This window comes from Leptosomus discolor, chromosome 1, assembly GCF_034619465.1.
Source record: "Leptosomus discolor isolate bLepDis1 chromosome 1, bLepDis1.hap2, whole genome shotgun sequence".
NCBI classification, from domain to species: Eukaryota; Metazoa; Chordata; class Aves; order Leptosomiformes; family Leptosomidae; genus Leptosomus; species Leptosomus discolor.
Genome location: NC_141391.1, coordinates 210,565,233 through 210,591,315, shown reverse-complemented (window position 1 = coordinate 210,591,315; position 26,083 = coordinate 210,565,233). Strand labels below are relative to the sequence as shown.

At 40.4% G+C, this 26,083-nt stretch overlaps 2 protein-coding genes across 2 annotated transcripts in view; one reads left to right on the top strand and one right to left on the bottom strand.

Annotated features, from left to right (window-relative positions):
* Positions 1 to 9,832, top strand: part of ELAPOR2 (endosome-lysosome associated apoptosis and autophagy regulator family member 2) — a 99,454-nt gene extending 89,622 nt beyond the window's left edge. The window contains exons 17-22 of the mRNA XM_086474532.1: positions 800 to 896; positions 2,114 to 2,215; positions 4,515 to 4,641; positions 5,419 to 5,597; positions 6,573 to 6,738; positions 9,773 to 9,832. Of these exons, the coding sequence (XP_086330658.1) occupies positions 800 to 896; positions 2,114 to 2,215; positions 4,515 to 4,641; positions 5,419 to 5,597; positions 6,573 to 6,738; positions 9,773 to 9,832 (731 nt within the window). The remainder of the gene's footprint in view (positions 1 to 799; positions 897 to 2,113; positions 2,216 to 4,514; positions 4,642 to 5,418; positions 5,598 to 6,572; positions 6,739 to 9,772) is intronic.
* A 9,373-nt stretch (positions 9,833 to 19,205) lies between these two features.
* Positions 19,206 to 26,083, bottom strand: part of GRM3 (glutamate metabotropic receptor 3) — a 50,660-nt gene continuing 43,782 nt past the window's right edge. Inside the window, exons 4-5 of the mRNA XM_086474524.1 lie at positions 24,905 to 25,079; positions 19,206 to 19,279 (exon numbers count right to left, since the gene is read on the bottom strand). Of these exons, the coding sequence (XP_086330650.1) occupies positions 19,206 to 19,279; positions 24,905 to 25,079 (249 nt within the window). The remainder of the gene's footprint in view (positions 19,280 to 24,904; positions 25,080 to 26,083) is intronic.

Here is a 26,083-nt window from a genome sequence, read left to right as displayed (position 1 = left end):
AGTCTTTCCCATCTTCCCACTAGCTAGTGGCTGCTACCACTTTTTTTGTTGTTCTAGCAGCTTTTCACCTCACTAGAAGGATGCAGCCTGTCCTATTTGTACATCTCCCTATTCTGAAATGTTACAGTGAAGCACCAATATTTTCTGTCTTCTTTGGTTCATGGGGTTGGAAGGATCTCTTAAGAACTTCGGCTACTTGAATTTTCCTCTTTTTCAGCTTTTCTCAAAATCCATGCAGACCTGTGTAACCTGTGTTGTTCCACACCAGCCAGTCATTTGTTCCAAAATGTGCCATCAAGGCTTGTCTATGACTCCATAATCCTTCTGCATCTTGTCATTGCATCTTTCCCTTTTTCTCCCACAACACTGCAGATTGCTCAGGGTGTTACATGGTTATGATGTGTTACTGTTGTACATTCAAGGCATATGCTTTGAGCAGTTGATTGGATCAGATATCTTCAGCAGTCCTTTCCCAACTTAAATAATTTTATAATTCTGTAACATCCTGTGATTTCTTTAAATTAATAAAAAAGAGTAAAGCTTATTTACACTGGTGTTGTTTTGTTAATTTTTTGTTTTGTTATGTCTATATGAGGAAACTAGGCTGTATGAGGAACATACAAATATGCAAAATTTAACTCGAATAGAAGGAAGTGTGTAATGTATAGTAATGTCATTAAATGCTATTAAGTGAGACCTATACCTTTCAGACTGAGAAAATGTTATAGGTGAACCCCTCAGAAATTCGTTCTTAGCTTGTTCCTTTTTTTTTTTTTTTTTCCCTTGTCTCAAATTTTAGGAGCTACTGTTGAAACAATGCTGGAAAATGTCAGCATCAAGACAGATATGTTTCCTCCCTCTCCAAGCAAAATACCTGATGTGCATTTCTTTTACAAGTAGGTAAAAAATACTGTTTACTGGTATGTCAAATTTCTTCATTTGTTTAAAGGAAACTACAACTGTGAGGGGAGATCTTTAATCCACCTTTAATCTTTATCACTTTAATCAGTATCTGGCTGATATTGACTGGCATGTTGAATAACATATTATGAAACCAACAAGCACTGTTTACTCAAATCTAAACTACACTCGATCTGTAGAGAATGGTACCAGAGCTTTGGTTCACCCAGGTGCCGCTTCCAGTGTCATGTTCATTTCCATAATTTCTCATATATGGCTTTGATATGTCCACTTGCTGTTGCATGTTTTCTTTCACATGCGTTTGTACTTACTTTGATTTTACAAAACCAAACTAATGGAGGTTAAAAATAGTTGTTCCAACCTGCACAGTTACTAGATGCTTTTCTTATTCTTCACTTTCCTCCATAAATAGAATACCTCAGCTTGGGTAAGAAGTAGCTCAAAAGTCACCTCAATTAAAATGCTACATGCCGGTGTCTTCAGGTGAACTGGGTTTCCAAGCCTGGGCTTAGCCCTTGGGGCTATTCAGCTTATTTTAAGGTGCATACCTATGTTTGTTCTACTGACTGGCTCTCTAGGTTGTGTTGGCTTTAGTGATAGATCTTAATTGGCTATAACACTTTGGAGACAACTCTTTATGCATACGTGAATACTTAAATTCTATGTCTGATTCTGCAAACTGAACCCCACACCAGTGACCCTACTTTGGGTATATTATGAACTTGGCTCACAATGTCTATCATGTTGGAATAAGGTCCATTTTTTTAATCCCCTTTGCCTTGTGCTATTTCAGGACAGCGTGGTTCTTCGATTACCAGGTGAGGAGAGAGCTATCATAAACTCTCTGGCAGAGTAACACACCAACCACAGCACCTGCAATTCTCTTTTTTAATTGTTCTATTCTGTTTTGTGGGCAGGTTTATTCCTTGACACAGCAGAATTCAAACTAGCTAGAAAAACAAAGCAGTTCCCTGAGTAGCATCTCAGAGCATTTTGAGATTTAAATGACGTGGTGAAACCTACCCTGCTTCTGTTGCTCCTTTTTTCCCTGCCAGCTGACAAAGGCAAAAGTGCTATGGTAACGGGTAAATCTTTAGTATTGCAGTTGCATGAAGGTACAGAGACCTATGAAAGAGCAACATTTATTTACTGTAGAGGAAACTATTACATTTCTCCTCTTGTTTGACATTAGATCTTCAACAGTGACAACCTCCTGTGAAAATGGCCGTGCAACTGTTGTGACAATGAGATGCAACCCTAACAAACCAGACCAAGGAGAACTTTCTGTGCCCAGGTATTTAATTATTTGTATCCTAGTAGTGCCAAAAAGCCTCTTCTCCTCAGGTAATCTTTACAAAACTCGCTTGTAATTTTATACTTAACAGTAATGAGGAGTGCTGCCTCACTCATCAGCCACCCAGGAGGTCTCACTTTTTTCTCCTAGGTGAAGGACATGTGTGTCCATCATCTCCCAGCAGACCAACTGCTCTGTATTCAGGCTGTGTGGTGAGAGATGTTAGAGCTCGGGCAGGTTGTTCCAAGCTTAAAGCCAAAAGAAAATGTAGTGATGTTTTCTTGTCTCCACTTCTGCTCTATTTCAGTTCCTTGTTTGGATCTTCGGCATTCTGATTAGAACTGCCTAGTCGGGGCTTTGAGAGGTAGTTTTTCTTGCTTGATCCACAGCAGTGGCTGTGGACAATGTGATTTTTTGGAAAAAGAGTAACCTGTCCTAGGAACTATGAAATCTGCTGTTGTAATGCTTATGTAATCCCTGACTCTGTCTAGTTCAAATTTTATGTGTGTTTATTTATTTGTATTTATTTATGTGTCTCATCACTCTGGTTTGTATCCTGGACCCCTTGTACCAGTTGTGTTTAATTTGCCTGACCTTTTTTTTCCCTTCACTCTGATTCAAGCGAATCCAAAAACCCTTCTTTATACCTGCACCTGAAAGTTGCAGAGGAAACAATTAATTCTCTCACCCTTTAGCAACACCCTGTGATTCTTCAGAAATGCCCCTAAACTCTGATAACACTCCTCTTTGGCTGTTGAGGCCCGACTTAGTCTGTCTGGACGTTACTATAAATCTGTTGATAGTCCTCTCACTCATCCTCCTTCCGAAAAGTGAAGTCCTCTTCCCAAAACTTAACAGTGTGAGAAGGGTGTGATCCTCTTTGATCCCTGTCTCTCTTGGGATGGGTGAACCATGCTCATCTGAATGAAGGCAAAGAGGAATCTACTTCACAGGTTATGGAGGACTGATTGATGTCTGAATACCTTTGGAGATGCTTATCCTAATTTTCTTAGAGACCTTACACATTACAAATTATGCTGGGCAACAAGCCACTATCTATCAGCTGCTGTGTGGAATTCCTCCAGTTGTCCTTCTAGTGTTACAGGTTAAACACGATGAGAGCTGTGGTAACTCACCAGTAGCAAGGGAGGACTAACCTACCTTGCTTTTAGCAGTGTGAGCATGGGCAGAAATGGCACACAGCTGACATGACATACTTTATTTCAGTTCTTATTGCCTTCTCCCTTCCTAGCCCACTTTGATTAGCTCAGCAGTTAGACAGCTATTTTCAAACAGCAAGGTATCTGTTATATGACAAATAATACTGCATGTAACTCCTTGATCCTCCAGACATGGTGTTTAGTATCACATGAAGTTACACTATAAGATGAAAGAGGTTGAGGAGAAAGGTCTGTCAATGCTCTTGCCATGTACGTTGAAAAAATGTTTTGTAATCCAGAAAGGACAGTTGTCAGTTATTCAAATCAGTATAAGCTAGAATGGGCTTTTAGGGCTGTGGATTTTTCAGTCCTTCAGATCAGGATAACAGATTTCCAGATGATACAGAAAAAACCCTTTAAATCCATTTTTATGTATGGATAGATTTCATACATACATGACCTAGCTTCTTGCATGGACTTTTGGCCACTGCTACTGTTAGACCTGATGTAATTGTTGGTAAAAAAAGCTGCATGAATGTCCTGCCATTGCCAGTACAACTTTCTTCTGCAGGCTGAATATAAAATAGAGTCATTAGTCTTTCTTAGACTAAGAGAAGCTGTTATCTCTTCATTAACTGGTGAACATCCTTCTAGTAATTAACCGTGACAGGACAAGTCCATTCCATATGGACGAAATCACCCAGACATCATTAGAACAACAGCAGGAACCAGATAGCATCATTCATGTGGAACAGTCACCCAGTGCAGGAGAACAGCAATAGAGGTGCATGCTGGGCTAGCCGTGCTGATGAAACCCAGGTGTAGTTCTGCTGAAGGCTTGCAAGAAGGCTTGGTTCTTTCTATTCTCTTCTTTTCATTGCAGGTGCATGAGTAGCCCTCACTGCCAGGAACTGAACTGTTATTTTGGAACTTCGACAGCTCAACATCTGTTTTCACTTGAGAAAGCATTTTACAAACTGGGAAAAATTCTTCCCCCAGATTTTTCCATCTGCTGACTTGATGGATGTTTACTCATTTGTTGTACTTAGCATTACCAGTCTTCAACGGCAGAATGTGGAGCGAGGATGCAATCCCCAGAGGGTTTCATAAGTAATAACTAAGCTTTGCTCTCGTTCTAGCTCATGTCCCGCGGGCACCTGCGATGGATGCACTTTCTACTTTGTATGGGAAAGTGCAGAAGCTTGCCCTCTCTGCACGGAGCAAGACTACCACGAGATTGAGGGAGCCTGCAAAAAAGGATTTCAGGTACAGGACCCATGTCTTCAAGACAGATGGGTTCATTTGGGTATAACTTGGGCTCTGTTGAAATTTGGTGTGCAAATCAATATGTAAGTGCAGGTAGAGTTGCGAAATCTCAGTCTATGCTCTGAGCTGGCTGGGTGTAAGTCTTGTTGGTGAGGTGCTGTGTTGAGACTCAGGGATATTTGTGGCAATGGAAGCATGGTTCCTGAAGGAGAGCTAGCTTGTGCTGTGTGGGTAGGGATGTGAACTCTGCATGCATTCATGCATGCAGGCAAGTTATTTGTGAAGGATGGGGTGCCCAAAGGACTTCAGTCCTTTAACAGCCATAGACCTCAGGGGCAGGATAGGAAAGGATTCAGAATTTCAGTTCAGAAATTCATCCTTCATTTCTTGCAATTTTTTTTTGCTACTGCCTTCACTAGTCAAATATTAGGAAGTCCTTTTACAGGTTCAGAACTGGCCTGTTGATCAACAGCTTCAATGCAGGCACAATGCATTCACAATTGCTGTCCAACCCATATTGTGCCAGGTGAAGAGCAATATGGAAGAGGAAATCCTTTTGCCATGCCTGAACCTGCAGGCACGATCAAGGGTACAACTGAGTGACAACATGACTCCACTTAGAGTCTGAAAACCTGAAGTACATGTTTTCGTTTGCTTTCATTGAAAAGATGTCTACTCTTTCTACCTCAAAACAGTGTGTTTTCTTCAACTGTAAATAGTTCTCTCTTTTCGTACAAGCGACTCACTTTTTGGTGTTTTCTTTTTCCTGTTTGAAAGGAAACCTTGTATGTATGGAATGAGCCAAAGCATTGTATTAAAGGGGTTCCCTTGCCAGAAAAAAGGACCAGCACATGTGAAACAGTGGATTTTTGGCTAAAAGTTGGAGCTGGTGTTGGTGCTTTCACAGCCGTTCTGCTCATAGCCTTGACCTGTTATTTTTGGAAAAAGAACCAGAAGTAAGTACTGCAAATTGTGTTCCCTATAAAAGTGATGCAGTGAACAGAAAGACATTTCATGGATCTGACCTTATGACAATGTTGTTGAGAAATACCATGTTGGATCTGTCCGTTGATCCACCAAGTTGAGGTTTCTTCTGCCAACAGTGGCTATCAAAAATGCTAGTGAGGAAAATATAGAAAATCCACAGTAATTTTTTATGGCATAATTTCCTAAGAGGAACTGTCTTTTTAACCCCTGAGAGTCTGAAATTGACCTTAGGTCCTGAAGTAACATGACTTTCTCAAAGTCTGAAAACTGAAAGGATATATCTTCAGTCTAATTAGTACCTTTCAGCTGGGTTAATATAAGGTTTGTGACCGTATATTGCTTAGGTCTGTTTTGTCAGGACATATATGGTACATACCCAAAAGATTTCTGCTTCTCAGTGAACATACTGACTGTTCCCCATCCCCATTGTCCTCTGCTTTACAAATCTCATGCCATAAACTTTCAAAATGTGATTCCACCTCAATGGGATTTCATCGCCCCGTAGCACGTCCAGCTTCACCAAATCCAGACTCCAGTATCATCATTACTGCCTCCTACTACACACTGTTATACAACTCTCTTCTCCCCCATAGCCTCCTTGGAGTGTGATGCAGATTCTGATACAGGCTGAAGTCAGACCTGCTGTTGCCCCAACTAGCACACAGGTTGCACTTCTTCATGCAGGAAATCGTCTTGACCTACTTGTGGTCTTTTGGGAAAACATGGCTCTTTTATAAGGGTAGAGGACTAATCTGGAGAGCAGGAACTTGATGTATTGTTAATGCTATTTTGGGTACGTGTTTTTAATGATTTAAGAGTGTCTAATTTCCAGTAAATACCTCAGTAATAACTATGTGGAAGGATTGCAGATAATCTAAATTACAAAATCTTGAATATGGGACATTCGTAAAAAAATCTCTGCTGGTCTGGCTTTGTATCTTCAGGCTGGAGTATAAATATTCCAAATTAGTGATGACAGCGAACTCAAAAGAGTGTGAGCTGCCAGCTGCTGACAGCTGTGCTATAATGGAAGGAGAAGACAATGAAGAAGAAATAGTATATTCAAATAAGCAGTCACTGCTAGGGAAGCTCAAGTCCTTGGCAACAAAGGTGAGTAGTAATTACTACTATTAATACTGAAAATAATTATTACCTTTATTTATTACTGGATGTGATGAGGCTGTGATGCTAATTTGCACAGAGCTTTGTGCAGCCTCCCACATGCCCTTCACCCAGCCTATAGCTGATCTGCTGAAATCTGCAGTATGGATGATGGTAAGAAATATTGCAGGGTAGTGAGTAAATGGTCCCTCTTCTGCAGAGTGATTTCAGTAGCATTCTTTATTGTGTGAGTGATACCTAAAAAGAGCAGTTAATGGTGAGGAGAACCTCTGCCTGGACATCTCCATTGCTGAGGCAAATGCAGCTATTATAGATACAGAAAATCAGCACTGGGAACATAGCCACCAGCCAGCTGCTTGCAGCTCACCTGGGCTGGCTTCATGGCTGACTCGAGAACCATAATTTTGAGTACTGTAGGAGTCAGTTGAAGAGGAGGCCTCAGCCACTCCCTGTTACCCAATACAGCAACCTCCTCCATTTCAATGGGAAGCAACAACAAAAAGCACTTTTTTCTGCAGCATATGTGATGTGAGTTGTTGCATGTCTGAATTCATAGCACAAAGGACTTTGGTGTCCTTTGAAAATTTCTGAGAGGAGCGACAGAGGACCATCACAGTAGATCCTGCAAGCATGTTGGTCTTTATTCCAAATACCTTGAAGTCTGTGTGAAAGGTAGTGTTGTCTGTAAGGGAGTCCAGCTGGGGCATGTATTATGATTAGGATAAAGGTAGATGACATTTTCCCTTCGAAATGGTTTTGCTGAAATGGGTTGTTTCAAAACAGGAAGGTTTCTTAAAAGATCATGATAAAAAATTATTTTAAAAAGTCAGTCTCTTGTTTCTTGTCCGAATAATATTTCAGTCTTGAATTTTGAGATTTTTTAACTTGTATTCCTTTTTTTCCATTCTGTGATTCAATGCAATGTAATTAAAACCTGTGTACCTCCTTTATTTTCCCTTATTTTTCTCTTCTCTTTGTTATTTTACTTTTTTATTAGACTGTTCTCCTCTTTCCACACTACCTTCTCCCCAGATCTCCCTCCTAGGAGAAGTTATCATTACACAGCTAATATGCGGAACTTCCCCTTGACCCCAGCCTGACTATTTGTCTTGCAAAATCAATATTGTTCCTCATGGAAAGGGGCAGAAATTCAATAATAATTCCTAATTCAATATTGAGAATATTGAAGATGCAAATAAAATCAAATCATATCAATTTTTTTGGTGGTGTTGCAAAAATGGAAGTTGATTCTGTTTTGAATCCTCTAGGGACTGACTTTGAAATACAGATGATGTTTTTTTGTCCATGAAATAGCTTGGCTGGATGTGCTGAGTGTAATGACCAGTACTGCTGCTGAGGGATGCGTTTTGCTCTCTGCCTGATAAGTGTAAAAGCTTTGCTGATTCTGTTTGCAGCATCAACCACTGGCTCCTTCCTGATTAGAAGTATGGAGACAAGAGCATGGGAGAAGTGTTTTTTTTTTTTTTTTCTTTAAAGTAAGCCTTAGTACTTTACTATTCAGACTACCTGAATGCCTATTTGGACTCAAAAAGAGTTTTTTAAGGTTCCTGTATTCGTTGTAGCAGGCTCCTGTATCCATTGTAGCAGGCTCCCTGTGTATTCTCTCCTTTTTAAACAAGGCTGTATTTCTAAGCTGGTTCCTTTTCTCCTGCTAGATAATCATAGCTGGCAAACTCAGCTTCCAGTACCTCATTAGCTTACTGAAATCCGTGTCCTGTATTCCTGCAGATAACTGGAATTTGATATATATTTCTCCAAAACAAATGTTATAGATATCGGTTTTCATTTATGCAAAGGATGAGGAAATTCATCTTCTGCTGTGTATGCATGTAAAATGTGGAAAAAATGTATGGAGGAAAATGGTAGAAAAAGAGGAGAAATGTAAACTGGGAGATAAAGAAAAATCTGAAGTATCCTAACTATATGTTCAAGCTTCAGGCAACGGCATTTCTATGAAGCAAAACATTTCATGAAGCTATTAGTTTTGAGTACCCAAGGAATTCAGGTCTAGGCCTGTAGTATAGAAAGAAATTACTGTTATTTTTAATGAGAATATAGAAGTTAAAGAATTATGAAACTGCTTCAGACTGGAGGCAGTTCTAGTTCCCTGTTGTCTCCAGTATAACAATACCAAGTCCTTCAGAACAAACAATATATACTCTGCAGTAGGCTGGCGTAGGACAACTTTTTCCCCTACTCTTTCTCATGTCTGCACTCGGCTGTCCTGTTCTGAGTGAGATGGCTTTAAAGATCAGATCATGAGGTTAGTTTGACATAGTTTCCAAACTGTTTGTGTACATCAATAAGTATAAAAGGTAAGTACACGAAGCAAGAACCAGCAACTTATAGTGAGTAGTTTTATTAGGGCTCCTTCATTCATTGCTTCTGCATGGACCGTTGGGTTGTTCACATGCACAGTAATGCTTACTTCCACACTTTGCACCCTGATACCTGCTGGCAAGGTGGCTTAGGCTGTCACCTAGCAAACAAAAACAGAAAGAAAACTCAAGCCTCCAACCCTGATTTTTAAGATGGCAGAGGATTTGTAGACTCTTTTTGTCCTGTAGGTCTCCCAGAGGAGGATTTGGGATTGGAAGCCAGGAGTGAGACAGTCGCATTCATAGACTTTGCTGCAAACATTTTATTTATTGTAGGAAACACATTAATAACAACCATAGATATGATTACTTTGCAATTCCTCAGCTCTGACTATCTGTCCTATACTATGAATATGAAATGCAAACTTTCCCTGTACCCTCTAAAGTAAGTACCATGAACAATATATATGACATAATTTTATTCAATTTACAAATTTTTACAGAATTAGTAGTGTTATTAAATAATAAAGGGACAAACTGTGCACTTAATGACTGTGACAGAAACAAAGTGAAATCTTTGGCAAAGGCTGCTCTGGAGACATTAAGAGAAAAAGTGACTGTAGTAACTGTTGGAGTGAATTTGAGGAGTCCCAGTTGATGGGAAACTGTCTTTTCCATTACAGGAAAAGGAAGATCATTTTGAATCTGTTCAGCTGAAATCTTCAAGATCCCAGAATATATGAAGAATTAATGCTGCCTTCAAAGAAACAAACCTAATTTCTATTTTTACAGGACCGTGTTTTAAACATATTCTGGCACACATTATAGTGGTGATCTTTGTGAGAAATGCTTGGCCATTTAGGAGGAAAGAAGACAGGAAGCAAACCAGAAAATTGGATTGCCTTACCATGTGATTGAGTACCTTGCCAAAAAAGAAAGCAGAGACTTGGATTCCACACTGGGAATGAAATTCAACTCAGGAAGAGATATACATACTGCAAATGACATGAATTTTTTGCATTCACCTGGGCATCGTTTAGGCATGCCATATGATTTATAGGTACCTTTAATTTCCTATCACTCCCTTCTACATATATTCATAAGAAATGATTTTCAGAGAGGCCTGAAACCTCCTGCAAAGGTTGTGTGTTGTTCTTCAGTAGCATAATATGAGTCTCTCTTAAAATCAAAATTGTGGATGGTACTCGCAATGAGCCTCAGGTGAGTTTTGAACTTTGGAAAATACTTTTGATTTTAATGCCTTGAAGGGCTGGATGGTCTGTGTTGGTCTCTAATAAAAGAGGCACCTGCAAGTTGAACCCATTCTGATGCCTAAGTCACAGTCATCGGGGTTGGGCTAAAACCTGGTGCTGTTAAAATTAGATGTGTTAACTACTGTTGTATGAGTTGTAGGTCTGGGCCCATGAGTTTATAGGCAGTAGCAGGCTCAAACTCTATAAAGAGAAGGAAAGTGATACCTACAGTGCAAGTTGCACTTGTCCCTCTCTGTGAAAACTTGTCCTTTCAGGAGAGGTCATTGGCAGTTTCAGTACCTTGCCTTGGGCTGCCAGTATGGCACCTTTCCCTGGGCTGCAAACCCACAAAGCCTGAACCCTGGAGGTAAAGCAAAAATCTCTACTTCTGGAAATCAGGGATCAGCTTTGTCAGTCTTATTGGAAATACTCAGTCACCTTTATTCCTGGACCCACACAAGGAACAAGGACAGAGTCCCAGCAGAGCTGAGCACAGGTTATGTACTTGTACAGCTCAGCATCTAAATGCTTTCTGCTGTCAATGCAAATACCTGCTTTGGAAGAAGGACACAAAGTGGTGCCTTGAAAGCTGGAGGCTAGGAAAACTTTTTCATAAAATCAGCCATATTATAAGCATGTGATCTTCATAATATCCACTGTAATAATTTCCTGAAATTCCCGTTGAGGTCAAACTCAAAGGAATCTGAAACTTAGGCAAAAAATATTTGAGTAAAATTATGCAAGACTTGTATAGAGCCAGGAGAAAGTGAGGAACGATTCTTGTATTGATAGCAAAATTATGTGAATTGTGGAATGCATCAAAACCAGAAAAGACACATGGGCAGAAATGATCTTTTTACTATAAGGAATATAGATTTTGGATTTTATATGACTGAGCTAGATCTATCAATAAAAGCGGGCCTACTTTTAAGTAAAACTTCAACTGAATTTTCTGCACTCTAAATATTTTATTATACTATAGATGTGGACAAAAACTTTATGAAGTTTAGTTTTTTTTTCTTTAGGGAAAATTCAGCTCAGTTATTATATATCTCCAGTCAAAGAACACAGGCTTTACTCTTCTGATGGGAGATACTTCAGGCATCTTAACTGAAGTGGTGTACATTTTTTGTTGTTCTTGAAAAGACACTTCACTTTCCCAACAAAGATTTTTATGGGGTATTGTTGAATGTATATTAAATACACATTCCTTTTTGTATATTTTGTACCATTGCACACTTATTATTGTACATTGTATTTGTTGTCATGATGTCATTTATATATGGTTGTCAAAGATGATATGCTTATGGAGTAAATGGTTATGGCTTTGGGATTTCACTTCTTGAATCTTTTATGAAGAGGGTTTTTATGTTGTTGATTTTTATTCAACTAGTGTGCTGTAGCATCAAAGATATATATCTGATGGGCATTCATAAAATAAAGTGAAAATATATTTGAAATTTTGGGCTTGAGATGTTTGGTGGAACTGCAGCCTTTCCTGAACCTTGCAGGTCTGCAGTGGTGGTTAGAGCTTTTCGCTGCCATCAAATTGCATCTGTCTACACCTCCTTTAATATTTTCCCTTCTCTCTCCATATGTTTTTCAAGCCATAATTACTGTTCATTCTCCAGAACATCTTTTCTTCTTTCATCACTAGACCCATATCTCTGTAATGTCAAAATGCCTTAATTTTTATGAACTATATTTAATTTGGCTTAATACCACACAGGGTTTGTTTGGTTTTCTTCTCTTTCCCTTTATTTTCCAAATAAAGTAAAGAGTGGAAATTTTTTGTCAGCTCTGACAGACTTTGCTGTACGAACCTTTTCAGCTCTGCTTCCAAATGGCTTGTCATGATATTGTTGAAAATTATTCCAGGCAATCTAATAGCATATCTGGTGCAGTGCTAAGATAGTGGGATACAAACCACTACTGTAGACTTTATTTACCTTAAAATAAGAAAATTGTATTTTCCAACAATTAAGCAAGTTAAAACTGGCATATTTTAGCTGACTTCTGCTATTCTTTTCTTTCTGTTAAAGACATAGTAGAGAGGGGAAGTTTCCATTCTCCCGTAAGAGGCAAATGTTGGAAGCCTTTAACACTTCATTAAGAAATCGGATGTCTGTAACCTCTTCTAGTACTCCGCCAAAATATACTTACAGCAACCTCTCCCTTTTCTCCCACATGGAATCACATCAGAAACTGTTATTTAATGCCATAAACCAATGTGAATCAGACTGTTATGTGTTCACTTGATTAAATGGAATGCATTTTATTGCTGCATTTGCATGCTTTTCTTTGAAATCTGGAGTCAAGCAACTCAATCTCTTTGAGGATTAAGCAAATTTTAGTGGTGTCTCTATATAAATTATTGGCAAATTAGCAGAATGTTATTGTCTCAGCTTTGACAGTGCTTGCTTGGGGGGAAATTTGTGAAGCAAGTATTCTATGTTGGCTCTGATTATGTTGGTTGATGTTTGTAATATATAATACGATTGATTAAGAGTTGAGGTTTGGGGAAAATTAAGTGTCTTAGAGCCACAATGGGAAGTCACTGAGTAGCTTCAAGGAGCTGTCATCTTTGTTCAAAGAAAGGATTTGACTATTTGCTCTTGAAAAAGAGTTGCTCTTTGTTAGTAAAGGGGAAAGTCTGCAGTTTTTGGCTTGTCTGTCCTGCCAGAGCCAGTAGCACCCACAAAATTGAGATACCTAATCAGAAAAGATAGCAGCAGATGTTGCCATTTAGGAGCCAGTGGTTGTTGACTCATCTCCAGCAGCAGCCAACACAAATGCTTCAACGTAAGAGTAAAAGCAGCTACAACTGGTGCTGACATACCAATAGGGATGACATTTCTTCCTAAGCAAGGAATGCTGCTGGTTGGTCCGTATCGTGAAGCATGGACGCCTTAAATAGATATTCTATGTAATGTAACACAAAATGATAACCTCAAGAGAAATCTTGGGAAGTTCTGCTTAACTGGTGATGCTCTCTCTTAGCCTTTCCCCTTGTATACTACTTTCACTGAATCCCATTGGTTTTATATCTTCAGCTTTTGAATGCTTGTGAACTGTGCTTCTTTGGCAAGCGTGTAAGGAGATAGGAACAGAAATAAAAGGAGGTCAGGCTCATCCTAAAATATGCAGTGTGTGTCACGACATGTGGTGACAACCCCAGGCACCTGGTTGGTCATGATCACATTGAATACATGCAGCAGCAACAAGGGAGACACGAGAAGTGAGTTGATCTTAAGCTCCCACCATGTTTTGGTTATTTCTCTGGATGTATAGAATTACACTTCATTTGGCAAAGACTCTAAGGTCCCATGTACCATGAGGCTGGTGCTCTAACAACACCTAAAAGCCAAAGCAAGGTTGTGTGGATGTGTGTTTGCTTCAATAAAAGACATGCAAGAGTGACCGCTGAGAGCTTTGGTGTTATATATAGCCTGTTCCTGTCCTTGCCTCCTTCCATATTTAAAATGGCAACATACTAGGAAGTCACACTCTTTAAGGGGTAACATGATCTGTTTTCCATCTGCCTGTAGACGGTAGTGAAGTTATCTGGCTTGCTGTTGTTGCCCCTGAAAGAGGGGTTGGTGTACATGGGGAAGTGGCACTGCTGGGGAGAGACAAGTCCCTTCCTGACCCTGCCATTTCCTTAGAAGCACGAGGAGCAAGAAGATTGACATTCCAGATCTCCCCTAGCCTTTGCTTCTTACCCATCTGCTTGCTATTGCAAGAACAGCCCAGCCCACCCTCAGCTGCTTTTCTTCTTGCAGTGGCAAAATTCAGCTTTGCCTGTGTTGCTGAGAAGCTTTGAGGTAGCTCTGGGTAAACGCCTTCTGCCTTTTGTCTTGCAGACATTAATGAGTAGCCAGTGTCATCACGGAAATCAGAGTATGTCTGGTGATGAGTTAAGGGTTTGTTTTGGTCTCACTTACTCTAAGTGGACTAATTGCATGAAGGATTGCAGCAGAAACCTCTTTAACCAGAGCTGAACCTTCCAGGTGGAGACAGGACATTTTGGACAATTTGAGGTGATTTTTTTGGGGGTATTTTTTTTGTTCAGGTAGAACGTGATATTTTTAAATAGGTTTTGATCATTTTGAAACAGATGCTGGAGTTTTTCAATTTGAAAAGACAATTCCTTTTGAAATTTCTTTGGCTATGACTAAAACCAGTTGTGTTAAATTAATGAGGAAAAACAATCACTTGAAGACAAAATGTTTTGGTTTACCATGGTGGAATTCAGTTTTGCTTTCAAACTTTACTCAAGGCTTAAGAAAGAAACACATCTCTTACGAAAAAAAAAAAAAAATTCAAAACCAAACCTAATACCAAGAACGAAGACCAAAAAAACCCCAAACCTTGTTTACTTCTGATTGACCTGTGATGATTTTTTTGTGTCTTATTTTTTTGCTCAGCCAATAATAAAAAGTGATTGGTTTTTCACAACCTTTCTGTGCTCTTGATTTGTATCAGAGAGCTAAGGTATTCTGAAGTTATGGCTTCTGAATGAAAAGCTAATCTTTTCTGCAGCCTCCAGTAAGGCACTATAGATGCTGGGTTAAGCCTTTCTCTTGTCCCCAGCATTTCCCCTGGTTGGCTTTGTGCAGTGTGACTACTCTTCAGGCTCACAGCCAAGGTACTTGAGGCTCCCAATGACCATGCAAGGAACCATAACTAGACATGCTGTGCTTTGAGGTGAATTAGTCAAATCTTTACATGTGATTGGAACAATAAAGAGACCAGAAGACTTTTATACTCCAAAGCCAAGTTTTACACAAATGCCAACAAAAATTATGAACTGTTTAAAATGGGAAAACTAAAATGACTTAAAAAAAAAAAAAAAGATATTTTCATGCCAGTGTGATGTGCAGAGCCTCTGCCGGACTTTGGCATTTTCCTTTTTGTTTTGCTGTTTTGAAACTGGATTACTTGAATCAGCAGGCAACACCAGACAATCTGCATCCTTAGATATCTAACAGAAAGTAGTGAAAAGCTTTCAAGACAAAACCAAGTAAAGTACAAAAATGTCAGGAACATTTGGTGGGGATGGCACTCCAGAGCTTTATGTGCTTTTTTTTTGTATGAAAAACCCACATGCAAGTGGCTTTCAAAACACCTAACACACGACCTGTCAGCCTCACCTCTGTGCCTGGGAAGATCATGGAACAGATCCTCCTAGAATCTCTGCTAGGACACATGGGGGACAGAGAGGTGATCCAAGACAGTCAGCATGGCTTTACTAGGGGCAAGTCCTGCCTGACCAACCTAGTGGCTTTCTACAATGGAGTGACTGCATCAGTGGACAAGGGAAGAGCTATGGATCTCATCTATCAGGACTTCTGCAAGGCCTTTGACATGGTCCCCCACCATCCTTCTCTCTAAGTTGGAGAGATACAGGTTTGATGGGTGGACTGTTCAGTGGATAAGGAATTGGCTGGATGGTCGCATCCAGAGAGTAGTGGTCAACAGCTCGATGTCCAGACAGAAAATGGTGACAAGTGATGTCCCTCAGGGGTCTGTACTGGGACCAGTGTTGTTTAATATCTTCATCAATGATATTGACAGTGGCACTGAGTGTACCCTCAGCAAGTTTGCTGATGACACCAAGCTGGGTGGTGCAGTCAATATGCCAGAGGGATGTGATGCCATCCAGAGGGACATGGTCAGGCTGGAGAGGTGGGCCCAGGTGAACCTCATGAGGTTCAACAAGGCCAAGTTCAGGGTCCTGCAACTGGGCTGGGGCAACTGCCAGTATCAATACAGGCTGGGAGAAGACATGCTAGAGAGCAGCCCTGTGGAATAAGACTTGGGGGTACTGGTGGATGAAAAGCTGGCCATGAGCCACTAATGTGCAACTGCAGCCCAGAAAGCCGATCGCATCCTGGGCTGCATCAAAAGAGTGTGGCCAACAGGTCGAAAGAGGGGATTCTGCCCCTCTACACTGCCCTGGTGAGACCTTACCTGGAGTACTGCGTCCAGCTCTGGAGCCCCCAACACAAGAAGGAAGTGGACCTGTTGGAGCATGTCCAGAGGAGGGCCACAAAAACGATCAGAGGGAGGGAGCACCTCTCCTATGAGGAGTTGTTCAGCCTGGAGAAGAGAAGGCTCTAGGGGGACCTTATGGCAACCTTCCAATACCTGAAAGGGGCCTATAAAAGGCAGGGGAAGAGCTGTTCACAAGGGTTTGTAGAGATAGGATGAGGGGTAATGGTTTTAAGCTAGAAAAGGGTAGATTTAGGTTGGACATTAATATGAGAGCAGTGGATCAGTGGGACAGGTTGCCCAGAGAGGTAGTGGAAGCCTCATCCCTGGAGACTTTCAAGGTCAGGCTTGATGGGGCTCTGAGCAACCTGACCTAGTTTGAGATGTCCCTGCTTATTGTAGGGGATTTGGTCTAGATGACCTTCAGAGGTTCCTTCCAACCCAATACACTCCGTGATTCTATGTTCATAACCTATGTTCAGATGCAGACGTTGGGTCTTTTTCTCAATAGTGCTGTCTAAATGAACGAAAAGTGGGGGACAGTAAGATCCTCACTGCTATAAATTAGCATCAGTGGGTGGAATTTATCTGACACAACGCCTTAGTTTTCAGTGCAAACTTTGTGATCCGAGCAACCCGTGCTAGCCTTTGTTTGGAGAGACTCATCTCAGCCTAACATAGCAGTCTGAGATAAGCCAGGGAAATTGTGTCTACTCCCCTTCACTGAGTACAAAGGGAGAAGAGATTAACAAGCTTATATGTAGCTATTTATGCTGTAGACAATGAATGTCAGGTGAGGTGGTTTGATCCTTATTGTTGTTTTCCATAAAAATTGAGAAGAAATTCTCTTTGGCTTAGGCACTTTTAAAAGCTCCATAAAGATAACTTAGATGCAGAGACATCAGCATTATGGTCAGTTATTCTGACCTTTTGACATACTGTGAGCAGCCTCTTAATCCACAAAAGGGCACAGAAAAGTCTAATGTAGCTGCCCAACTTGAGATGCTTCAAGGGATCCTGCTTTATAAAGCAAGGCTCCCAACCTGTCAAAGCTTGACCTCCTTGGGAACCAAGCCCAAAACATTAGGCGCTCCAGAGCTTGTGGAAAGGAAGAAGCTGAATGCAGGGCTCTGCATGTAATGTGGGCTGAGCAATGCCTATTTTGGGGAAACTCACAGGAATTTTTATACTAGACAACTCCATGATGCACAGACTTAAAAAGCTGCCTGTGTAGCCAGTTGCAGAAGTGTAGATGTCAAGAAGTCTTTGCTAGTGGACATGTGGATGTACAAAAAATAGGCATCTATCTGTGAGTAGGAATTCTAGGAACCTGCATCTTTAATGTTTGTGTTTAAAATAACAGCTGCTTCCTTTGCCAGTTCAGTCCTAAGGACTTGCATCTTTCCAGAAATACGTAAAAACAGCTGCAAGTGCAGGAAAACAGAGGTCCAGAGAATTTTCACATCCAACAGTATGTATCTGCAGTGTCTGCCTTTCAAGCCTCAGTGGTGCTGCCTTTGAAGTCAATGAGAATTTTGCTATTGACCTCAGCTGGAATGAGATCAACAGGAACAAGCCCTTAGGTAAATATGCCCAGACATACTAATCAAAGGTGTGTTTGTTTCCTTAATGACTTTTTGGGCCCGATGGAAGGGAGGATTTCAGATTGTTTCAATAGAGTGAGGGCAGCTTTAAGAGTCCAGTTGCAAAGTCAAGACTTTAAAGGTATTTTGCGATTGTCTAAGTAGGCGGTATGTGTGTTTTGGATCGTTTGGTTTGAATGCAAATGTCACCCCAGAGACTTGTGTAAATGTCTTCTGGACTTCTCTTTTTTGACATTTTTTGGTCTCTGTTTCTGCGGTGCTCCAATTACCTTTCATGGCACTGTTGATGCACGCAAACTGAAATAGCTTTATTTTGGCTGGAGGTATAAAACAGTCTTGGCTAATTTTCTGACAGATTATCTTCCATCTCTTTGCCAGCCTAATTAAAATCTCTTTGTTTTTTATATGCTACCAATCTATTGTGTACATGACAGCATTAAGTGATGCCAAATGAGTGAAACAGTGATTAAATATTTCTTGCAAATATCTCATTGAGATGTAATTAGAAATTTTCACTTTTGAAAACTACCCTACATTTTAATAACAAAAAGAGCACTTGAGAAGCTTTAGTAATGCGCAATTTTTTATAGGAGAGGGACTTTATACTTGACCCTGACAAAGCATTCACTGCAAGCACATATTATGTGATATGGATTTTGTAACACAGACACAGACACATGTGTGTACCCACTAGTACTGCAGACTTTTTATCCTTTTTACCTATCCTGGTATCTAATGAATTGTGAATTGTAATGACATTGAGGGAGGAAGAAACAAAAATGAAAGCATGCTGAAAAACTTTTATCTTTTTATTATTGGTGCCTTTACATTAATACTGCTGTTTTGTGCTGAGAAAACCAATCTGTTACACGTAAGGTAACTGTAATATACAACATAGAAATGCAGTCTAAGTTAATTACAACAAGGAGCTACAAAAAAATTTCGTAGGAAAGAAGTTACCTAACATTGCAACTGTGCTTGCAACAAATCACTCCCTTACTGTAGGACTATGCACATTGTGAACCATGGTTATTTACATGTCCCTTACAACCGTTAACAACAGAAGGGCTAAAATCAGTCTAAAAAGTTCCAGAACATCACTATATACTGTACAATCCTCAAAAATAATTTATTACACTGTTTCTAAAAAAAGGTACTAGTTTTGTTTTGATTTCTTTTGTTTTCTGGTGTTTTCCGGGGTGCACAACATGTGCAAAATTTTGCCTAACAGTCTAAAAACTCAGGAACTGAACTGCAAGTCACAATCACAGAGATGAAGTGGTGGAGTCCAGAACTTCCCTTCCATTGCAGACGGTCGGTACATACATACTAGCAGATGCTGAAAGAGAAAGAGGAGAAAATCAACTGACTTCAGGGTGGCAAAAAATGACAACACACAGGATTAGAATTTATGTTGATTCGGACCATCTCACCCAATTTAACCAAGATGCCCAATGAAAAGTTGCTGTCATGACTGTGTCAGCAGTGGAGCTGATGGAGGTATTGCTTGCACCTCAACAAGGCAATTCAGATCTAAGGCTGAAGCATCCTCTGGGGGAACCTTATTTATCTTTGACGACCATTGAAGCGCTTAGAGGGACTAAGCTTCTTCAAGAAGTGTCTGAATAAAATATATAACATTTTTTTTGATTCTGCTCCACTGGGTCTCACTTTATAGCGCTTTGCATGGTTGTGTGAATTAATATAGCCAGAGTGGTGATAAGATATCCCTGCAGAACAAAAAGTGAACCTGTGGAATGTTTGTGTTTCATTGGCAAGAAATACTAAGGTGTGATCGTTTGAGTTTTCACATAACTGGAATGGACATTCCTGAAATAAAATATACGCATTTTTAAATCCAGGGGAGAATCCACCTCTGCATGTTAGGACTATGTTTTGATCTACTTTTTGACTATAAAAAGTAAGAATTCTCAGTACATGCTGGATGGAGTGAAGAAATTTATGAGCAACTGAATTTGAAAGCAAGATTATTTCCAACTTAATCCCAGTATATGTTCTGGCCATTTCTAGGAGTCCTGGATCAGGATTCAATATGCATCTAGAGGTGAGGGGCAGATTCTTATACCCTTGTCTACATTGACTAATATTTTATATAACAGATTTTCATTGCTTCAGCAATGTAAGATGACAAATGAATCTGAGTATCAAAATCTATTTCTAAATGTATTTGTACTTTGACTGTACCGTATATTATCATCCTGCTAAAGCCTTGTGGATTTTAATTTAAAAGCAAGTTGTTTTGTCCATCTTTGTTAAAATTATCCATTGGGCATCAAGAATGTGTTTTCAGACAGTCCGTGACATCTCTGCTCGTGGCACCTTAAAGCTGTTTTTTTCAAAGATACATTAGGTTAATGACAACAGTGACCCAGAGAAATGTGGTGCCTTCATCAAAGAAAACACACAACAAGTAATGATTTAGTAAACTCGATCATCCAGTGTAAAAAGCAATTTATGCAGCTGACAAGGGCATGTTCAATCTTCCAAAACTGGTGCTAGCTACAGTCTTAGTTGCAGACTAGATCTTTAAAGATGCTCAGCATAATTTTTAGAATCAATCTTTCTTTCTTTGTATCAGCCACTTTCTAATTCCTTTATTGACTGAATAAATATACATGGAAACCAGAACTGCTTTAACAAGAGAAATTTAGAGGCACCTACTAGACTAATCTACTATTCAGAGGGCAGGACATATTCCTGATAAACAGGAGAGCCAAGAATGAGCCCCTGCTCTGAATTAGGTAGACGGAGTTTGATCTCTCATAAACCAGATCTGTGTTGTGAGTCACATATATGGAAACAGTCATCTGTGGGTAAAAGGGCACAGGGCATCATGTCTATGTTTTTTTGAAAATGAACTATCAGGTTTTGTACTCATTTTTAAACTGAGTATAGTATGGCAACACATTGACCTGAAATTTTTATTATTGTTGTTATTTTTATTTCTATTTATTGTTGGCAAATAGAAAAATCGGTACTGCTTAGGAGACCTGATACAAACCCCTGTTCTACTGCAATATGACTGCAGGAAAAAGCATTTCATTTTTGTGAACGTCAGTCACCGTCCCAGAACTTCTTTAACTTCAGGGTTTTTCTGAAGTCCAACACATTGAAGAGCATGAATAGTTCACAAATACAATGGTAACCAAGTCAGGAGGATGTCAAAGTTGGACAAAGAAATATGGTGGTAGGCGAGAAATGAATGGCCTTGCCTTTTGAGTTCCCAGGCTTCCTCCACAACACGTACCTCTCTTGTAGTGCTGAGAGGCAGTTATTAACTCTGCCGGGTGGAGTAAAGTGTTCATGCTGAGTATCCAGCTCTCTCTCAGACTGAACAAAAGACCTTGTTTTTCCTTACAGATCTCAGCAATGTTAATCACTGGCCTTGCAAGGTTCTGAGTTTCACATTGTGTCTTATAGCAGCAGCCACGGCATTTCCTGAAATATTGCTGGATCTGCTAGACACACTTCACCTCCATTTTGCCTTGTGTTATGGCCAAGAAAAAATGTGTGACATGACCAGAAGTCTTGATTTGGCTGCAATTAGTGCTTTTGATCTCCTCTTTCCTGGCAGTCCCTCATTTTTCTGTGATAATTCAAGGCAAAGAACCAGAGGTAAAATGCAAGAGCCCAGCACTGCCATGGGCACCTTGCAGCGTGCCTACATAGTCAGGAACAGGCAGATTCAAACTCGCTTTCTATCTGCAACTTCCTCTAATCATGCTCACAGCCTGACAAGTGGGACTTAATCATGTATAAAAGCCATATATCAGGGCTAGTTTGGAGCAAGGGCTAGGAAAATAATTTGGGAGAGAAAATTTACCAGCCTTGCTATAAACAGTAGCTTAAATTCTTAATCTGTCCCTGTGGAGGACACCAGGAGAGCTCAAGTCTGTGTGCAGCTCTCCATGTGGACACAACTTGGATGAACGACATCTTCTGGGTGTGAAAATTCAGCCTGAATTGTGTAGGTGCTTAAAACAGTCCTGAGCTCTCTGGGAACTTTTATGAGGGCTGACCTCCTAGCTTACGGGAATACCTCTGCCAAGCCCATAAAGCAGGCCACAGGAAAATTGGGGAACAGCCTGATGGGGGAAACACTGCAGGGGAAACAGAACTTATGCAGCACTCTGCCAGACGTGAATTTTCAGATTCGAATAGATGCATACCTACATATAAGTTTCAAAACATGTCATATACCTAGATACACATATATCCTGCCTCTCCTTGGCTTAAATATTCTTTTGTATTCCAGCCTATAGCTGTCAAAATGATCAAAGATCAGTGCCTTTAAAACAAGTTTCCTCGCTTAGCAGTCAAGTACTCACCTCTACTCACTTTCTGCAGAGCACGTAGCAAAGAAGAGGAGCTGCATTCATATGACTACACGAGGTGCTCAGTTTAGCTGTCATGACCACTACCACACTGCAGCTTATGCAGCTGACCATAGACTCAGACCCTCCCTCCACTGCTCTGTTTAGGGATGTAATTGCGATACACATTTAGAGCTAACCCTTTACACTACCCGAGAGCGCCATAAGTGCCACTTACCTTTTCTTACAGTGTTTGACCAGTTTTCATGTTTCAAAGAATTGTGTTAAGAACTGTCTGTGAGTCACTGGCTGTTCATGACCCACTATGCTCATGGCATTAACGACTGATGGAGTAAAGAAGTGGTGGCAGCCCTGAGATGCAATGGAGGTGGGAATCTGTGGAGACAGGAAACACACTGCCCATTCGAGCAACTTGGGTACTCCTGCCCTCTAAAACTCTGATAATGAACAAGAACTTGCTTTTTGGATGTTGTTGTTACTAGAATGAATGTTGTTGTTACTAGAATGGATGTTGTTACTAGAATGCCGTGGAGATAATTTTGATATGTCTCATATTAAGTGGTTTCTGACTGATGAAAACACCATCAAGACCAAACTAAAACCAAGCTGACAGCCCCGGGACTGATGAGAGGAATATTTTAGACATGGATTAGAATCAATTTGGATGACAATCTTTTTGGAGGTTTATAAATGATTACACAGTTAAGAAAAAAAAAAAAAGAAAAAACATTGAAAATAATTTACAAATAAATAAAAGGGAGTAAGGGAAAGTTTTCTTTTTTAACAATATTTGCATTGTGATAGACAGTGAATTCTCAGTGTTATTTTCCCAAATAATTGTCCTAGATGAAAACTATAGAGCTTTTTCCATTGTATGTGATGGACCTGTTAGTCCTACCTCCAGGTCTATGTCTTGCTGTGGTCCAAAAAGACCAACAAAGACAAATGGCCCTTATTCAGCTAGATGTAAACAGTGAAAGTAAATGACTGCAGCCACCTCTCTAAACAATGAAGTAGCAAGAGATCATAAGTCTGGATTTTTATGCTTTCCTTAATGTCTCAAAGCTATTCACAAGCCTGAAAAAGGAGACTTTTAATGTAAAGATATGCACTGAGGGTGTCTTTCAGTTGCATGCATACTTGCATACACACATGTATTATTCAGCTGTTACAATAAAAATATCAACTTCCAAAATGCAATTTTGTACAAAAGTATCCTTGAATCAAAATGTTTTCTGACTAAGCTTATTCCATATTATGAGAGAATTAAAAAATTTGGATAGACCACTTAAATAGAATTCATAGGGGATAAAAATAATCTCATAGGATTTACAATATCAAGGGACCAAACTTTTAAAGGTTATTGGGAATCCACTGGTCTTGCAAATCCAACCCTTTTGGGAGTGCTCAGTACTTTGGGCACTTAAGGCTGTGTTTTCCAAAACAGAAAGGAGATTTTGGTTTCCGGTGTCAGGTCTGGATGCAGTCCAGATGGGGGACAAGTAGAGCCGCATGTCTTCTCTCATGTTAAGGAACCCTGGGCATTCACACACTATGGTTTGGGGTGGGAGAGCCAGAGAGAGCTGGACCCCTTTACCTCCTAATCCTTGGCAATATGATACACGGCAGGGTCCCAGGTTCCTTCCATGTTTAGTTTGAAATCTGAAGTGCCAAAGGTTTCTAGCCAATTTTGAAGTCTAGGTGATACTCAAAAACCTGAAGCTAGGTTAGTGTGAACTTGCTGGCAAGCCTTGCTCTGCATCCCACCTTTCCTCTGCTTCTTATTCCTTGCCTTTTTACAGTTCTAGTGTGCTTTTTCAATTAGCTTTCCAGGCTAGACATGTTGTCTGCAGAGCTCTGTGAACAAGGCGCTGTGTGCTCCCGTCCTTGACTAGTTAAGCTTGACAAGGAAAAAAAACCCAACAAACGTAGAGGTGACCTATACATATGTTTTTTTTTTTAATCCAGAAAAATCTCTGAGCAGTTCACCCAGAAGAGGAGCAACAGCTTCAAAACAAGATCACAAATGTGAATCTGCTTGGGATGTAGAGACTGAAGATGAAGGAAAGGAGGGAGGCAGAGCAGGTGAGCTGTCCTTGCAACAGAGCACTGATTGCTTCTCCTGGCTGTGGCACTATAAAGGTTTTGCTCGCACTCTGCATACACAGCTTATGGCACCTCTTGTAAGCATTTGCTGCAGACTTGGAGCCTTTCCTTATAATGCAGGCAATAAGAGCCATTGAGAGTATGCTGCTTTGTGGCCCAGGGCCTGTCAGCATGTCATTTTGACAGGAATACTCCAGGGCAATATGTTCATGTCGCTGCCCCAAGAGTGACAGTGAGTGACACTTGCTTGGTATAGCAGGCTGGAGTCAGAGCCTGCCGAAAGCTTTCTGCTGACTTCAGTGAGCTTCAGAGTGGGCTCTGAGCTGATTCCCACGGGAGAGGGGTGACTTTTTCTCTCCTGACACAAGTGAAGTGATGCTTCCATAGGGTACATAACCTAGCCTGTAAAGACCTTTTTGTGCTGGCAAAAAACCCATCTTGTCTTTACCCAAACTCACTGTAACCCCTGTTCCTTATAAAAACATGGCAGTTTTTTTACTTACACTGGGAGTAAGTGGTCCCGGTTCCACTGACACTGAACCTGTTGAGATGGAGTCTGTGAGTGACGACGTTCTTCTGGGGCTGGAAGAGGATGATGTGCACCTTGGGTGCGAACAAGCAACCCAGCACAACAAAGCCGCTCAGACTCACAGAGATGCACATGGTGGTGGTTTGCACCTAGGAGAGAGTGGGCGCAAAACGCTGTATTTCAGTATCAAAAGCTCTGAAATGCAGAATGTTAGAAGCATTATCATACAATACCAGGAACAACAGTCCTGGGGTTTTGCACTGGTTCGGGCTGGCTTGATCATCCATCGCATGCTTGTCTTCCACAATCCTGGGGTCATATGGGTGAGGTGCATGGTGCTGATGGTGCCCTGTGTCTCTGCATATCAAGAGGAGATTGACTGAGTGCATTCCCCCTCGGTTTAGTACAGAAAGGATAGTTCTGCTCTCTTTCTCTCATCTCTCATGCCCTTGATTTCTAAATCAATTAGGAAATCCTCTGTAATGCCTGTCATGCAATATCTAAGCAAAGCTGGCTGCAGTGGAACCCAGCTTACCCATACTGTACTTTATGTGTGTTTACATTAGATGCTTCATGCAAAGCACCCATTTGAAAACCTGTTCAGGCTCAATCCTAGTTGGAGAATTTGGGCAATCCCTTGCAGGAATGTGAGTGTTATTTGGAGTAAATATAAGAGCTGGTGACATTTGTCAGACCGGGCCTGAAACGTGCCCTGACTTTGAGACATAAGTTTTTGGGCTTGGAAACTAATTTCTTGTAAGGCTGAAGCATTTTAAAGTAGTTGCCTTGGGGCATTTGTTAGTGCAACTTTGCTGGCACTGTCTAGCTTTCTTCCATTTTGTTCAATGATATAACTAAGTGCCAGTTTACTGCCTCATTTTCAGTTTATATTCTTTTCTTCCAAGCAGATTCTTTAATTAAGATGTTGAATTAAACTGCTTTAAACTCTACCACTTAATTTGAATGATTATACATCCATGGCTCGTTTTTACTTAGTTACAATCTTTCAGTCCTTGGAGATTAGCCTTCTTCCATGGGAATGCTTCTCATATCTCCGTGTCAGAAATAATTGGTGCAAAATGAAAAATAGAGTAGGGAATGGACTTGTTGCTTTATACATATACCCAGCACCAAATGCTTTGTCAACAGTGAG